We start from the raw sequence: 17,634 nt of genomic DNA, 5'->3' as shown, positions 1-17,634 counted from the left end.
GATCACACACCCGTAAAAGTTCACCAGGATGGTTGAAGACAGCTGGTTCTTCTTCAGTGACCTGAGGAAGAAAAGGCGCTGGTGAGCCTTCTTGACCAGGCTTTAGGTGTTTGTGGTCCAGGACAGTTCCTCCGAGATGGTGGTTCCCAGGAACTTGAAGCTGGAGACACGTTCAACAACCATCCCGTTAATGTGGATGGGGTCATGCGTGCTTCCTTTCTTCTTCCTGAAGTCCACAATGAGCTCCTTGGTCTTATTGGTGTTAAGGAGCAGGTAATTGTCAGCGCACCATGAGGCCAGGTGCTGTATCTCTTCCCTGTAGGCAGTCTCATCGTTGTCACTGATGAGGCCAATCACCGTGGTGTCATCTGCAAACTTAATGATGGAGTTGGATCCATGCACAGGCTTGCAGTCATGGGTGTAAAGGGAGTAGAGGAATGGGCTCAGCACACAGCCCTGTGGTACGCCGGTGTTAAGTGTGATGGTGGTGGGAGAGGGGTGTAGCCTGACCGAACATGCTGAGGCCTGTTGGTCAGAAAGTCCATAATCCAGTTGCAGAGGGAGGTGTTAATGTCCAGGTCTCCAAGTTTTGTGGTCAGCTTGGAGGGAATGACGGTGTTAAATGCTGTACTGAAGTCAACAAACAACATCCTAACATACGTGTTGTTATGGTCAAGGTGTGTGAGTGCAGAGTGCAGCACTGTGCATACTGCATCCTCTGTGCTCCTATTTCTGCGGTAGGCAAATTGGTGTGGGTCCAGTGTGGGTGGGAGGGAGTCTTTGAGGTGTGCTAGGACCAGTCGCTCGAAGCACTTCATAATGATGGGTGTGAGTGCTACGGGGCGATAGTCATTGAGGCACGTTGGGGAGGAGTGTTTCGGTACTGGCACAATGGATGTGGACTTAAAACATGTTGGCACAGTTGCTTGGGTGAGGGACAGGTTGAAAATGTCTGTGAAGACCCCTGCAAGCTGCTCTGCACATGTCTTAAGCACACATCCAGGAATGCCATCCGGGCCAGCAGCCTTGCGTGCGTTGATCTGGCTCAATGCAGTGTGGACATCTGTGGAGGTGAGTTTGAGAGGTTGGTGGTCTGCTGAGGGTGTGATCTTGGTGGCTGTCTCCTTGCTGTCGCTGTTGAAGCGAGCATAAAAGTCATTTAGCTCGTTAAGGAAGGAGACGTCCGTGACTGTTGGTGTGGAGTTGCTTGACTTGTAGTCACTGATGATCTGGATGCCCTGCCACATGCGTCGGGGGTCAGAGTTGGAAAAGTGTTCCTCTACCTTCAGCTTGTAGCAGTACTTCGCCTTTTTGATGCCCCTTTTCAGGTTAGCCCTGGATTTACTGTAGGCCTGAGCGTCGTCTGGCCTGAAGGCAGTGTTGCGGGCTTTCAGCAGAAGTCGCACCTCCTTGTTCATCCATTAGGGTATGTTGTTATCTGTTTTTCTGTTGTTACACGGTCAATGGTGGAGTTGATGTGATCCAGTACAGAGGAGGTGTAGATATCAATGTCCGTGTGAGAGCCACAGGCAGCCTGTGAAGCTAACATACTCCAGTCAGTGTGTTGAAACCTGTGTTGAAGTAAAGAGTCTGCTCCAGTTGGCCACACTTTGATGGTCCTCACTGATGGCTTCACACGGTTGATGAGGGGTGAATACTTAGGGGTGAGAAACAAAGAAAGGTGATCAGACTGTCCGAGGTGGGGGAGGGGGTTTGCGATGTAAGCTCCATTAATGTTTGTATAAACATGATCCAAAGTTTTGTCTCCTCTGGTGTGGCAGGAAACATGCTGGTGAAATTTGGGGAGTACTGTTTTTAATTTGCAGTGATTAAAATCACCCGCTACAATAAAAGCAGCCTCAGGGTGAGCAGTCTGTTGTTTACTAATGGCTGCATGAAGTTCGTTCAAAGCAAGCTTGGCATTAGCATCCGGTGGAATATAGACTGCGGATATTATGGTGGAAGTGAACTCCCGTGGCAGATAAAAAGGTCTACATTTAACCATGAGAAACTCTAGGTTAGCTGAGCAGTGTCTCCCAACAATGACAGTGTTCGTACACCAAGCTTTGTTGACATAAATGCACAATCCACCACCTCTTGTCTTGCCGGAGTCATCTGCTGTTCTATCTGCCCGGAGCGTTTAGCGTCCGGCTAGATCAATAGCATTGTTGGGTACGTCGCTGTGTAGCCATGTTTCTGTGAAAACCATGACATTGCAGTCCAGAAGTCTCTTACTGTGGGTGATGCGGAGTCGTAACTCATCCATTTTGTTCACCAGTGACCGCACATTAGCGAGGAAAATGCTGGGTAAAGAGAGCCGGAGCGGTGTTAGCTTTAGCTTAGCTCTTAGACCTCCGTGCTTCCCCCACCTTTGTTTAAGATTTTGACGCCGCCTGCGAGCACTTCCGCCCGGCCGGGTAGAATGCGAAGCCTCGGGTGTTCTAGCGATCTCAGGGATGAGTCGAAGATTGGTGATGAAACTGCTGGTAAAGTCCTCACCGATATCCAAAAGCTCCCGTCGGGTGTATGATGTTAAAGCAAAGCTGTTCAGTACGAACAGACCCGAGATGAGCAGGAATAAAACTGCAAAATTGACAAAACTGGAGAGACGCTGAGCCTTGCGATGTGTCCGCGCCGCCATCTTGGTCGATCAATGCTTTACCTAAATTTAACAAGTGATAGCGTTAAAACCTTTTTTGGATCGTTTTTAACCAAAGAAAAGTCATGGACTGCAGCTTTTACTTTCACTTTCACTTTCACTTTTCATTTGAAAATGTAATATACTTGAGGTACTTTATTTTTGGAATCCGATTGCAGATTAAACAGTTACTGCCCAACACTTCTGACCTGCCCCCCAACAAGTGAGGCACACACAGACACACACACACACGCACGCACGCGAACACCCACCCACACACGCAAGCGCGCGCACACACACACACACACACACACACACACACACACAGGCATGGCAATAAAATCAGTGGCAAAAGAACACAAAACACTGAAAAGTGTTGGAGAAACATGAGATGAATAAGGAAAATGATTAATTGTCTGTGATCATTTGAATTGAAAGGATTTTTAATAAATAAAGTAATAATAAAAATAACTGTACATTGACTGTACATTAAAAAAACTAAACAACTGATTTCAGTCAACACATGCAGAGGATGAGAAAAGAATAGAAACTACTATTTGAGGATTTTATATACAAATTTATTTTGATTCATGTTATTTCACTGACAGAAGTTCAGCTGCTGTATTAATGTCATGAAAAGATTATGCATTAAAGCATTATGGGTAGAATCTCTCATCAGTCTATTCTGAGTCTAACACAATTTCACTGATGATCCAGAACCAACCCAAAACCCAGGATAGAGCGGCTGAGTGAATGTGGTCTGGACTGTGTGGATGAGGCTCATTGTGTTTCTGGAGACGCTGTAGAAGGACAGAGTTCCTGCACTGTGATCCACAAACACTCCTATTCTCCTGCTGATGGACTCTACAGGGACAGAAGTCCATATGTTATTGTGTCCAAATGAGTATCTGGAGGGAGTGCTGTACAAACTCCAGGACTGATCATTAGATCCAAACTTACACTCATAACCCCGTCCCTTCCTGCCGATGCTCTTATATGACACTGATATACGCACTCCACAATCACATCCACTCCACTCCAGCTCCCAGTAACAGCGTCCACACACACTCTCTCTACACAACACCTGATACCAGTAATCAAATCTGTCTGGATGATCAGGATACGGCTGGACTGTGTCAGTGACAGTAATCACTCTGTTGTTCTCAGACAGATATAGGAGTTTATTCACTGTGTTCAGATCCAGAGTGAACTGACGGGAATCTGATGGAGATAAAACACATCAGAATCAAGAATTATGAATCGGTTTGATCTTGTCATGTAGCTGAACTCTTCATGTTCAGTGTATCATCAGTGTCTCAGTACAGATGACCAGATATCAGTGCAAATCATCATTTACATCATCAGTTATAAAACTCTTCTTTCTCCTTCTACAAGAAGAACATGAACACACTTTTTCTGCTTGTTTTCTTACTGACTTACATTGTAGGAAGTCGTTCCTGGTTCTGGGAACAATGTTGGTGATTGTGACTGTGGAAATCAACAGACATGAACAGTGTGATTCTCATGAACCTCCATCCATTCCTAAGACATTTCTAATATGTGAACCTGGAGCATAAAACCAGTCATAAGTGTCAATTTTTCAAAATTGAGATTTATACATCCTCTGGAAGCTGAATACATAATCCTTACATTGATGTACGGTTTGTTAGGAAGACAATATTTGGTCGAGATACAATTATTAAAAAATTTGGAATCTGAGGCTGCAAAAAAAAAAAAAAAAAAAAAAAAAAAATCTAAATATTGAGAAAATCGCCTTTTTAATTTTACAAATTAAGTTCTTAGCAATGTATTTTACTAATCAATTTTTTGTTTTTGTTTTAACATTTATAAATATCTTCATGGAACATGATCTTTACCTAAAATCCTAATGATTTTTGGCATAAAAGAAAAATCGATAATTTTGACCCATGGAATTTATTTTTGGCTATTGCTTCAAATATACCCCAGACTTCAGACTGCTTTTGTGCTCCAGGGTCACATACGATGTTCTCCATGATATGAGATGATGATGGACTGGTTTCTGAGAGCAGAATAATCTCCAGGACTTTACCTCTGTCTGAGATCTTCTTGAGCTCCTCTTTGCAGAAATCCTCCAGTTTGTCTCTCAGTAGATGAACAGATTCTCTCAGATCATCAGAAGAGAAGAGAGAACTGAAGAGATCATCATTTACGTCTGTAGATTCAGGAGGTGCTGAGAGAGACTCATAACTCTACAGAAAACAGAAATCAAACTCATTTATAAGTGGTGTCTCTTTCAAAAGATGATCAGATAAGAGTCTGACTGATGATTATATAATAAAACAAAAATATTGATGGGGTGGCGAGAAGGGGGCAGGAATTTTTAAGGGGTGGCAACATATTGCAGACGTATATATACTGAATTTAGTCACAGTTATCACAGTTTGATGATAAATATATGTGCACACTATAAAAGGCACAGGCTATCATTTACAAACTTAATCTCATGCAATCAATGTCTTGCATTTGAAACAGTTCATATAAGGAATAAGTGACCATACCCCATAAGCACCACACACTCACTAATGCACACAGTATGCATCGTAATTAAGATTGTTATAAAAGATTCAGTGTTATCAATATGTCAGTTTATTATAAGAAACACAAGATTTTAACAGCCATTTCCAGCTGGGGAGACTCAACTGATTTTCTAGTTTATTGTTAATCATCATCTAACTCAACCAGTCAAGAGCTACATTTAGCCTTAGATGTTATATGAATATGGTCCCTGAAGCATTGGTGTTATTAGATGACAATAATAATACATAAATAAACACTATAGGCACAAATACAAATGTACTTTTAGAAATTGTTTTTGAAAAATTTGGTGTTATTGTTTTGGCAAGCTTAAATTAAAACTTCTATGAAAACTTGTGTGATATTCCTTTAAAATAACGTATCTTTTTTTAAGAATATTTTACTGTGCAATTTCTTACATAATTTCTTTGAGTTAGACCAAACTTTTATTTTGGTGAGTTGTAACCAGAGTTTCTGTGTTTTTTAATAAACTATTATTATTAGCTAATAAGCTTACTTGAAGTATAGCATACTCTCTGTTTGAGTTTCTTCAAGTTATACCAAGATTTTATTCTGACAGGTTGTCGTAAAGACATTGCCGTTTCTGTCAGTCTGTACCATACGATACGAATGAATGACGATAGTTTTAGCAAATGAAATGGTGAAATCCTCTCATAGCGCGCTGGAGTGCACATGTGTAGCATACATCATACATCAATATAGTGAAGAGCTGAAAACACCACGCGTGCTTCAGTGTGTGTGTGTGTGTAGTAGAGCACACATCCCAGAGATGTGTATAACAACACCTTCAGGGCCGCTGCTGGCCAAACAGGTGTCCCAAGCAGGATTTATTGTTGTGTCCCCCTTCCTCAAATTTGTTGGAAAAAAAACACACTTACTATAGGGGTGAAAAAATAACTTTAATCAAATAAAAAACTAAATGAATAAATTGTATTATTTACAAATTACAATTTACCTATGGCTATAACCACTGTAACGTCTGTTATTTATCATCTCAAGGTCTGTGCTTTCATTAAAGAGCCAGTAAGATGAAAATTCTAAGCTTCCTATCACTGTTTATAAGTCCTGTACATTAGGTTTAAATCCATCCCAGGTTAAAAAACATTGTCATTTTGTCAAAATATCATTTTAAAATTACCTCAATTCTCAGAGATCCCCAAACGGTTCGCGCGAAGCTGTTCAAAAGATTAAGTTTCCTTAAACCCAGGCGGCAAGGAACTCGACCGGAAGTTGAAGTCGGGTGGAGGCTGCCATCTTTTAGCAGAACTTCACTTGCGTTAGCACTCCCATTGACTCCCCTTCATTTTGGCGTCACTTTGACAGTGAATAACTTTACATCTGAGGCGTTTAAAGACTCCATTTGTCCATTTTTTATTTCTAAAGATACACGTCAATGTATAAAGGGCTCCATTACCTTCTATGTTACATTATGGCCCCGTATAAACATTTTTTGTAAAAAATAGGCTAACGATTGCGTCATGACCACTCGACTCTCTGTCGCATTACCGTACAGACAAGAGGAGAAGCTCGCAGGCAATTAACTTAATATGGCGTACTGGCGTTACATTTTAAAATACTATACAAAATAATTAATCAGAATACTTACTCCTGCTCACTCAGGAATTGAGTTCCAATGGGGTCGCTGTGTCCATTTCTTTTACTGTCTATGCTTAAACCCCACCTTTCAAGACCAGGTCAAGACGGTAGGCGGAGATTATTATGCAAAGTGTTCCTACGTACATAGAGATGGGCAAAAGATTTGAAATCTATAACGACTCGTTTCAGTGATTCAGAGTCGACTCCTTACTTTAGAAGCCAATAACTTTATAAATCGTGTACTTTTTGGTTTAATCACTTTGCACATTGTTTACACTGATGCACAGCTACATCATACACTGTAATACAGGTCATTTTTGATTTCCCATCTGTGTGGCTCTTTAAAGCTTCATTTCTTGATAGATAGATAATCAATTTTTATCTCTTTCCTCCTGTGTCTCATGGTTCCCTCGCTTCGCGCGCACTGAGAAAGTTTTCCAAACAAATCAGTCTCTTGCATACTGTCTAAAGTCTCTTGCTGCTCTGGCGTGCTGCTGCATTCACATTGGAGATTCACCCTCGTAAATTCTCAAATTGGCCATAACTTTTTTTTTCTTTTTTTTTTTTTTTTTTTTTTTTTCTAGGTCACTTTTTTTTTTTTTTTTATTAGCAAACAAATGTACATACAAAACAGGTACAGAATAAACAATATTAACAATTCTTCGAGGCAGACATAGTTGCAAATACAATATGTAATAGTGATGTAATACATTAAATGCACAATCACGAATAACAAAAAGGAATAAATAAAAATAAATAAATTACAAAAATAATAATAATAAAAAAATAATAATAATTAAATAAAAAAACAAAAATAAATAAAATAAAAGAGCAATTATAGATAACTAATTTCTTACAAGGGGTAGCAAGTAGTTATTGAGCACTTAGTTCACTGAAGAAGCTGGCAACTGCAGTAGCTTTTTCATTTGAGAGAGCATCAAGAGAAGCAGCAAAAAGTTTGAGTTCATTAGAGAAGTGAGGAAAGGATGGAGGGGTTTTCAGAAATCTGCATTTATGAATGAAATATTTAGCAACATCAAAAAGGTTGTTAATCAAGTAATGTTGTGAGTAATCTTTCTTAAGTACACCAAACTTAATTTGTTTGTATTCAAGGGGATTTATCCATGTAATTACACATGACATTTTACTGCACAATTGAGCCCAAAACAACTTTGAGTAATTACAATCAAAAAAAATATGTTCAGTGGTTTCAATATCACTATCACAGAATTGACAAGAGTTTTCTCCAATATCAAATTTTGATTTGATAAGCTCCTTAGACGGGTATATATCATTTATTATTTTAAAATGAAGCTCTTTCACTTTAGGGAGACTTGGAAAGGTAAGATAATTCATTCTCATTTCCTTCACCTCTTTAGGGTTAAATTCTTTGAAAACATAATATCGTTTTATTCTATTTGGATGAAGTTTATTAATGAAGACATTTCTAATATATTTGTTATTACATTTATGATCTCTAATAAACAATTCACCCAGACAAAGAGATGGGAGAGAGAATGTTACAGAGTAATGTGAAAGAATCCCTTTTACTAATAATACCATGTTTTTGGGTATGGCATTTACAACACTGTAAAACTCTTTAGGATGACATGCAAATCCATGTTTTAAACAGAAATCCTTGTAATTGAGAACATTTCCATAACTGTCTGTCATGTCCAATAGGGAAAGAATATTATATTGAAACCAGTTTTCATAAAATAAAGATTTGTTATGGTGCAAAATAAAACGATTGTTCCAAATACAAGTTTTGTGTGGACTAAAATTGTGAGAAAATGCTAATTTCCAACATAGGAGAACTTGTTGGTGAAATGCAGACAATTTAAGAGGTAATTTGGATATATTAAAGTCACAACTAATCAAAAACTCCAAGCCACCTACTTTCCCAAATATTGAAGAAGATACGATGAACCATAAGCAGTTTGAATTACAAAGAAATGATCTTAACCACTGAGTTTTCAAAACACTATTCATTATTTCTAAATCAATAACATTTAATCCCCCTTCTTCATAATTGTGAACTAAATCATTTTTGTTGATATAGTGATGCTTATTTTTCCAGATAAAGTTAAACAATGCAATATTACATTCTTTCAGTAAATGGGGCGGGATAGCTAAGGAGGAGGCTGGATAAACGAACCTGGAGAGTAATTCCATTTTAGTCAATAAGACTCTTCCAAATATCGAAATATCTCTTTGTAGCCAGTTATTGAGAATTGCTTTTGCTTTTGAAAGATTTTTAACAAAATTTTCTTGGACACTTTGATTACTATCTCTAGTAATAGTTATCCCCAAATATTTTACACATGTTTTTATGGGTATGTCACATAAAGAGTCTAAATCGCTGCCATGAATTGCAAGTAACTCACACTTGTTCAAGTTTAAGTGTAGGCCTGATGCTTTGGAAAATAGATTAACTAGTTGAATGGCTTTATTAATCTGAAATTGGTCCTTTAAAAAGATCGCTGTATCATCCGCTAATTGACTTATACCAATTTGTCTTCCAAATACACTAAGTCGATCAAAGTTGCTATTTTTATCTATCAAGATAGCAAGCATTTCTACTGCCAAGATAAATAGAAAAGGGGAAATGGGACATCCTTGTCTTATTCCTCGCGAAATATTGAATCTCTGGGATGTTCCAAATGAAAGGGATATAGAACTATTGATGTCTTTATATAACATTTTTATGAAAGAAATAAATTTCATGCCAAAACCAAATTTTTCGAGGGAGTAAAATATGAAATTATGTTCGATTGTGTCAAATGCCTTTTTAAAATCTAAAAAGAGAATATAGCCTTCATCTTCAATATATTCACGATAATCTAAAATATCTAAAACCAATCTGATGTTATTATGTATTGACCTACCTTTTATAAAACCAGACTGTGATTCACTAATTATTTGATCTATATTTTTCTTGAGCCTACTGGAAAATATATGCGCTAGAATTTTATAATCACAGTTGAGTAAAGTGATGGGGCGAAGATTATCTATATGTCGTGCATCTTTACCCGGTTTGGGGATAAGAGTAATTAGACCTTGTTTCATGGTTGAAGATAGTGAATTATTTTGGATACATTCGAGAAAGGCTTGAAATAATAGTTCCCTCAAATCTTCCCTAAAAAATTTATAAAATTCGGAAGTAAGGCCATCAGGACCTGGAGATTTTCCTGAAGATAATTTATTTATTGCTTTATCTAATTCCTCTATCTTGATGTCAGCCTCACACAAGTCTTTAAATTCCTGGTCTAACTGCGGTATGCTAGAGTGTATATTATCAAAGAGAATATTACAGTCTGATACAGAAAAGAATGAGCTATATAAAGAACTATAGAATTGAAAAATCTCTGAGGAAATCATTTTAGGGCAGGTACTTACAACACCGTTCACATAAAGAGAATTTATGGCATTTTTTTCCTGACGCCTTTTTTCAAGTCTGCAAAAATAATTATTACTTTTTTCCCCTTTCTCTATCCATCTTGCCCTAGATCTTACATATGCTCCTTTAGCTTTTTGAGTATATAAATCATCAATTTTGGATTGCAAGGATAAAATTTGTAATTTAGCTTCATTGTCCATTTCACTTTTATTACATAAATTGTTTAATTCTCTTGTTAATTCTAACTCCATTTGTGCTCTGGCCTTACTTAAATTTTTACTAAATTGTATAGAAAATTCCCGAATCTTGTGTTTTAAATATTCCCATTTACTTATGAATGTAATTAGGTCCTTATGCAATGCTATATCATTAATTATGGATTTAATTTGTGAGCAAAAGTTTTGGTGTTTTAATAAATCAGCATTGAATTTCCAATAACCCTTATTATGTGTTTCTCTTTTGCCCGAGTTGAATGATATAGAGATACAACAGTGATCAGTTAGAGGAGCAGCAGATATTGAAATATCTTTGATGAAGTCGGTTAGGTTATTTGAGGTTAACCAATAATCAATTCTCGATTTGGAAGTCCCATTATCTCTGAACCAGGAAAATTGTTTAAGATTTGGATTCACAGCTCTCCAAGCATCCACTACATTATTATTCAAACAAAAATTAAAAAGGGTAACATTAGGACGAGAGGTATTAAATTTGGGCGGAAAACGATCTAACGCTTCATCCATAACCATGTTGAAATCTCCTCCTATAATAATATTATCAGTTGGGTACACAAGTTTCAACTCGAATAGAGAATCAGAAATTTCAGCAAGTAGTTTGTTATTTAGGGGAGCACTATTGTACCCATACACATTGAATAAAATAAACAAAACGTCATTAATATTTATAACAACTGAAGCCCAATGGCCATTTGAATCGGTCTCTACCTTTATAATTTTGCCTGGCAGGTTGTTGAACAGTATTGCCACTCCTGCAGAATGTGTAGAAGCATGGCTGAAGATGATTTTGTCCCCCCACTGACTCGTCCAGAACTTCACGTCATCAAGGTTGGAATGTGTTTCTTGCAAAAATACACAGTGTGAGTTTTTGCTTTTGCAAAAAAGAAATAAAGCTTTTCTTTTAATAGAGTTACGAAGACCCCTTGCATTTAAAGAAATACAGGAAAAAGCTGATTTCACTGAGAACATTTAACTAACAGGAAACAAATAAAAAAATAAAATACGTAAAATAGGATAAACAATCAAATGAAAAATATGTAACCGTGCTCTAATGAACACAAAACAAGATATCTCTCAAACAGAGCACTGTAACAAAATCTCGCTCAACAGCAAGGACATAAAACATCCCACTTACACCTCATGCCAACACTTAAGGTAAACAAATGTGGACGAGGTAGTTGAAATCAACCGTCCTAGACAATCCGGGTGCCCTCTATGTAGCCATAAGGACCTCGGTAGTAGGCTTTCTTCCCTGCAGCTCTAGCCTCACTGATCCTCGGCCAGAGTGCAGCGCGGGCTTCTCGGTCTTCCTTTGACAAATCTTCGGTGAACTTTATTCCCCTTAGTTTGCAGACATCCGAAACTTTGGTGGATCGCCAGAACTCGTCTCTGTGTTTCCGCATGCTGAACTGAATGATCACCTGCCTGGATTTATCCTTCGTTTTGGAGCCAATGCGGTGAACTGAATCCACGATGTCTTCAAGTTTGTGCTGCAGGTGAGGAGCAATTTCAGCTAACAGTGAGACGACTTCTCTTCGGATATCTTCGCCTGCAATTTCTTTCATTCCGATTACTCGAAGATTCCATCGTCTTTTGTAGCGTTCGAGCTCCGACGTGCGGCTTACCAAATCTGCGTGCGAAGTGACAACAGAGGCGAGTTGTTTTTCGAACAAGTTTATTTTAGTTTTACAGTCCTTTATTTCCGCCGCGTTGAATTCCACAGCTTTTGTCAGGTTGACGATCATTAGACTGTTCTCAGTAATCTTATGCTCAATGCTGCTCAGCTTTCCGTCTTGTAGATCGAATCTGGCAACTAAGGTTTCCAGGAGAGCGACGTTGGAAATCTCAGGGGTTTCGTCTCCCTTCTGTTTCTTAGCCGGGGCTTTGGTCGGAGTGTTCTGCAAGGAGGAAGATTCTTTGCGTTTCTCATTGCTTTCGACGTGGTCAACTTCCATGACGTATTCGTGCTCGGCGAGAGCAGAAGTTTTTACAGTCATCCCTTTTTGTCCAGGGATGACTATTTTGGGGTGATTGGAAGCTTTTTTTGCTGACATAGTCCAGTACTCGCTAATACGCAAAAATTAGGATGTTTTAAAGTTGAATGTTAACGTAAATCTCAAAAAGTGCTGGAGAGCGGAGAAATGTACATGTGCTTAGCCCGCCATCTTGTTCCCTCTCTCTGGCCATAACTTTTAATTTGTTGCTGCCAACTGGGGTGGCAGCAGGGGTGGCAAGGCTTTCTTTTAGGGTGGCATTTGCCACCCCGATAGATCCGCCCCTGCACTTCTGAAATGTTTCTCTGTGAGTCTCTGTCACAGCAGGATCTGCTCAAGTCCACTATGATCCTGTTCTTCTAGAGCCCCTTTCACACTGCACATCGGACCCGCAATATTCCCGTAACATTGCCTGGTCGCCTTCTGTGTGAAAGCAACCACGTCCCGGAATTGATTACCGAATCGAACCCGGGTCGGGGACCTAGTAACATTGCGGTAATCGATCCGGAACGAGCGCTGTGTGAACAAAAGCCAGATCTAATTCCGTATCGAAGTGATGACGCGCGTTATCGCGCGACTCTTTTACCGGCTGTTTTGAAGGAAGATCAACATTCGCGACGAAAACACATGTGCAAACTGTAATGAAGCAGAGATCAGTTGGTTCCCCCCTTCCACGCTGACGCCGAGATCGTTTGCTTCCTTCAGTTAAAGTATAACGTGCCAAGCGTTGTCGACTCGTACATTACACGTCACGCACTGATGTCACGTGTCGTTACGGGATCTTCAAGGGTTGTGTGTGAAAGCACGCACATATACCGGGTCATCACTGGCAGTGTGAAAGTGCCAAATCTAGCGACCAGGGAACAATTACAGGAACACTTTACCCCTGTATTTGCCGGAATGGCAGTGTGAAAGGGGCTTAGATGTGTGTTACCTGCAGGAACTGGATGTGATCCTGTGTGTGTGAAAGCTGCTCCAGCTCAGCGTCTCTCCTCCTCAGATCATTGATCTCCTGCTCCAGTCGCTCCAGTCGTTCTTCAGCTCGACTCACTGCAGTCTTTTCCTGATCTCTGATCAGTCGTATCAGCTCAGAGCGGCTGCTCTCAATGGAGCGGATGAGCTCAGTAAAGATCCTCTCACTGTCCTCCACTGCTGTCTGTGCAGAGCGCTGTTAGGACACACAGTGATTCAGCTTCAGTGAGTCTGAACTGAGACGGAGACAAACTTCTCTTCTTCTCCAGACTCACCTTATGAGACTCCACAGTGTCTCTCAGCTGCTGGAGATCTTTCTCTCTCTGCTGGATTCTCTGCTGGAGCGTCTTCTGCGTCTTCTTCAGCTGCTTCTGCAGGACAAACAGATGATAGAGAATCTCACAGAAAACTATTGGCTCTAAATCAACACATGGACAGATGAATCCAGGAAAAGTGAAACTGATGGCTGTAGATTGAAACTCCAGAAATCATGACAGGAGTATGTGAATTCACATGAAGTTTAAGCCTGTTTCACCCTACAAGTGTAAGTATTATAAAAATGAAACTGACAGAGACATAGAGCTTCACACTGACAGTGTTTCTGCTGCGTAATTAAAACTGCATAAATAACTGTTTAATAGTTCCCTCCATTATTTTATTTTGCTTAATCAAATCCTATTTTATTAAAGATTGTGTTGATAACAGTTTACGGGGCATTGTCACCAAACATTGATACTCTTCTAATAGCTGCTGTTCATTTATGCTGAATGCTACAACCTGTTAATATGAGCACCAATATAAACAATTATAGGGAACGTTACTTTTAAAAGTTACAATATTCCATTACTCCTTATAAAGTAACTAATTGCATTTGTTACTTTTTATGGATCAGGGAACAGGCAGACCCGTTCCCAGCCAGTGGCCGACACAGGTATAGTGAAATTCCCATCATTCCAAGGATTAAAGACTGTTTATTTACTCCCCGTCTCCTCGTTGCGCACTTTTCCCAACACAGATCGTGACATTTGTGTCACTTATTTGAAAGAGTAATTTGACATTTTGTCGTATATTTTAAAAGTAATGTGTTCCATTACTAGTTACTTGAGAAAAGTAATCTGAATACATAGTTCACATAACTTGTAATGTGTTACCCCCAGCGCTGAATAAAAGCACATATGAAATGGGCACATATGAAAATAGTTAGCAATATTTAATCAGGATCAAGTTTTAAATACCTGTTTCTCTGTCCTCTCTGCTGCAGCTGATACAGTGTTGTGGTTTTTATGTTCATCAATCATACATGGCATACATATACATTTCTGATCTGTGCGACAGAAAACCTCAAGAAGCTTCTCATGTTTCTGGCAGATCATCTCCTGCAGTCGTCCAGTGGCTTCGGTCAAATTGTGTCTCTTTCCTTTAAACCAACTCTCATGTTGTTCAAGGTGATTCTGACAGTAAGAGTTCAGACACACCAGACAGGACTTGACAGCTTTGTATTTTCTTCCAGTACAGACGTCACACTGCACATCTCCAGCTCCAGCATCACAGTCAGCAGAGAGTCTGGTCTTCTTCAGTTTCTCCACCAGTTCAGCCAGAATGGTGTTTTTCCGAAAAGCAGGTCTTGGACTGAAGGTCTCTCTGCACTGAGGACAGCTGTAGACTTCCTTCTGATCCTCCTGATCCCAGCAACCTTCAATACAGATCTCACAGTAACTGTGTCCACACTGGATGGTCACTGGATCCTTCAGGAGATCCAGACACACTGGACACATGAACTCATCCTGAGAAATTCTGGCTTCTGCCATTTTACTGCTTAAATACAGAGACACAACACACAACAGCTCAACTACACTTTAGTTTCTCTTTCCCTGAACTCATGTGACTCCTGTTTCCTGGTTCTGTTTGAGTCACGTGTGTATAACAGGTGTGTCTGTGAGTCTGTAAAGCATGAAATGGCTACTAGATGTCAGTCTCAGACAAACTCTCAATGAACACAAGTTACAGAGAAGCAGCACAAGAGCTTTTAAAACTGCAGAAATACTGCATCCTGATTACTATACTTAATGCAGAACTGAAAACTTTGTCGAGATTAAGCGTTCCTTCATTTTCTCACAAATGGATCTCTTTTCTAAAAGGAATATGGGTTCAGTGTTCAGCTGACTGATGGGAGTGGCTACTGATGAGTCATGTGACCTGCCATCATCCACTGATATACAGTGCTAGGTAGAATGTAAATAAAACCTGATTACATGATTACAGATTACATGATGAAAACTGTAGTTAGTAATGTATTCTAGGTTACCAATTTTAGATAATGTATTCTCACTGCTTTTTAGATTACTTATAATACAACCTGTTTTATACTTACCATTAAAGATACAGTAATGATATAAAAAAGCAAAGAGAAAGAAAACATTCTCCTTATATATATATATATATATATATATATATATATATATATATATATATATATATATATATATATATATACCAGCATTATAAAATGCATTAAACATTACACCTGTAGGGTTTTCCAAACTGGGCTTAATATAAGAACTGAAGCAGGTTTGTGAGTTGATAAAAAGCTAATAATTAATTAAAGCATAAAAATGAAAAATAAAATATTCAATAATAGAATAAAATAGATATTTATTTCCAAACTAATATTAGTTTGACAACATTTTTTGTCCAGACTTCTAGAATAAAAAGTTCACGAGTTTGCAATTACATATATTTGAATTGAGAAAATAGTAATCATATTTGCGTGACCCCCCAAATCCCTATTGTTTGGGATGAGAATAGTTAAGAGTGATGAGATAGGGTGGAGGAAGGATGCCGGAAAACTGTTGTGGAACAGAGGTGAGTTGGCTGTATATATAGCCTAAATATTGTGCTAGTTAAGTTGATTATCTAGACGAACTCCACCTGTGTTGAATTGATTGATTATCTGAACGTGCTCCTCCTGAACCTTGTTAATAAAACATCACTTATTGAAGGTCACAAGATATGATGAAGACACAGTTTTCCACATCTACAAATCACTAGTGTTTAGTAACTTGCACCATTTGCAAATTTATTTACATGACATTTGTGAATATATTCCAAGCTAAATGTTATGACACTCTGTATCATAAAAAAAACAAGTAATAAAACAAGTCATTAGGAAGAATCAATAAATTATGAATAATTTACTGCCATTGTGTGAATAAAATGTAATCATGTAATACATAAAAAGGTAACTATAATCTGAGTATGAGCATTTTACAATGTATAATACACTAATTACAAGTACTTACCACATAAAAAATATACATCATAACTTGTTCAGAGAAATAACATTGACTATATACGGTACAGACTTAAAGACATGAAGAATTATTTCCAAGATGATGCATATCATTACAGAGCAATATAGTAAAAGAAGCTTGCATTGTATTATTCATTGTATATTTAAATCAGTTTCAGATACTAATAACTGACATGTGATCATGTTTAATATTTCCTGCATAATTACATACATAAAAATATATATATTGTGTTGGATAAGTTTCCTGTATCATCAGTGTGTAGCAGACACACTCACCGAAACGATTTCAAGATATTGATACATATCCTGCCCGAAAAGACCATTAAACATTGCAGATAACATTTGATGTACATACCCATATCTTAACCTCCAGGGACCCAGGAATAGACTGTTGTCCTCTTTAGTGGATATTATATATTTTGATGAGTTACTCAGAGAACTTGCATGTCACAGTTGTAAATCTGGATGTCCTGTATAGAGCACATTCAAGGCTTTTAAGAGATTTAAAATGTTTGGAAGTTTCACTATTAGCACTCCCTCTCCTTGCTCTTTAAAAATGGCTGCCATTAAAGAGATACTCCACACCAAAATGAAAATGTTGTCATTAATCACGCCCCCCCCCCCCCCCCCCCCCCATGTCGTTCCAAACCCGTAAAAGCTTTGTTCATCTTTGGAACACAATTTAAGATATTTTGGATGAAATGTGACTGTCCCATAGACTGCCAAGTAACTAACAGTGTCAAGGTCCATAAAAGGTATGAAAGTCATCGTCAGAATACTCCATCTGCCATCAGACGTGAAATCTGGTATATGAAGCAACGGGAATACTTTTTGTAAGCTAAGAAAATAAAAATAAAAACTTTCTTCAACAATTCCTTTGTCAACAGTCTCCTCTATGTCTCTCCATGTTACTG

At 38.5% G+C, this 17,634-nt stretch overlaps 1 protein-coding gene across 7 annotated transcripts in view; it reads right to left on the bottom strand.

Moving 5' to 3' along the window:
- Positions 1–17,634, bottom strand: part of LOC127946329 (tripartite motif-containing protein 16) — a 37,301-nt gene that overhangs the window by 5,689 nt on the left and 13,978 nt on the right. The window contains exons 1-6 of one of the 7 annotated variants that reach the window (XM_052542832.1): positions 14,646–15,788; positions 13,686–13,781; positions 13,373–13,606; positions 4,710–4,869; positions 4,079–4,126; positions 3,201–3,859 (exon numbers count right to left, since the gene is read on the bottom strand). The exons of 1 other annotated variant lie outside the window; for it this stretch is intronic. In XM_052542832.1, the coding sequence (XP_052398792.1) occupies positions 3,330–3,859; positions 4,079–4,126; positions 4,710–4,869; positions 13,373–13,606; positions 13,686–13,781; positions 14,646–15,218 (1,641 nt within the window). In that variant the 5' untranslated portion in view covers positions 15,219–15,788 and the 3' untranslated portion in view covers positions 3,201–3,329. Of the gene's footprint in view, positions 1–3,200; positions 3,860–4,078; positions 4,127–4,709; positions 4,870–13,372; positions 13,607–13,685; positions 13,782–14,645; positions 15,789–17,634 lie in introns of those variants that run through there. 5 more of the 7 variants (XM_052542833.1, XM_052542835.1, XM_052542836.1 and 2 more) reach the window with 5 other exon arrangements.

This window comes from Carassius gibelio, chromosome A24 (genome assembly GCF_023724105.1).
Source record: "Carassius gibelio isolate Cgi1373 ecotype wild population from Czech Republic chromosome A24, carGib1.2-hapl.c, whole genome shotgun sequence".
Classification (NCBI taxonomy): domain Eukaryota; kingdom Metazoa; phylum Chordata; class Actinopteri; order Cypriniformes; family Cyprinidae; genus Carassius; species Carassius gibelio.
This window is presented reverse-complemented; position numbering and strand designations above follow the sequence as displayed.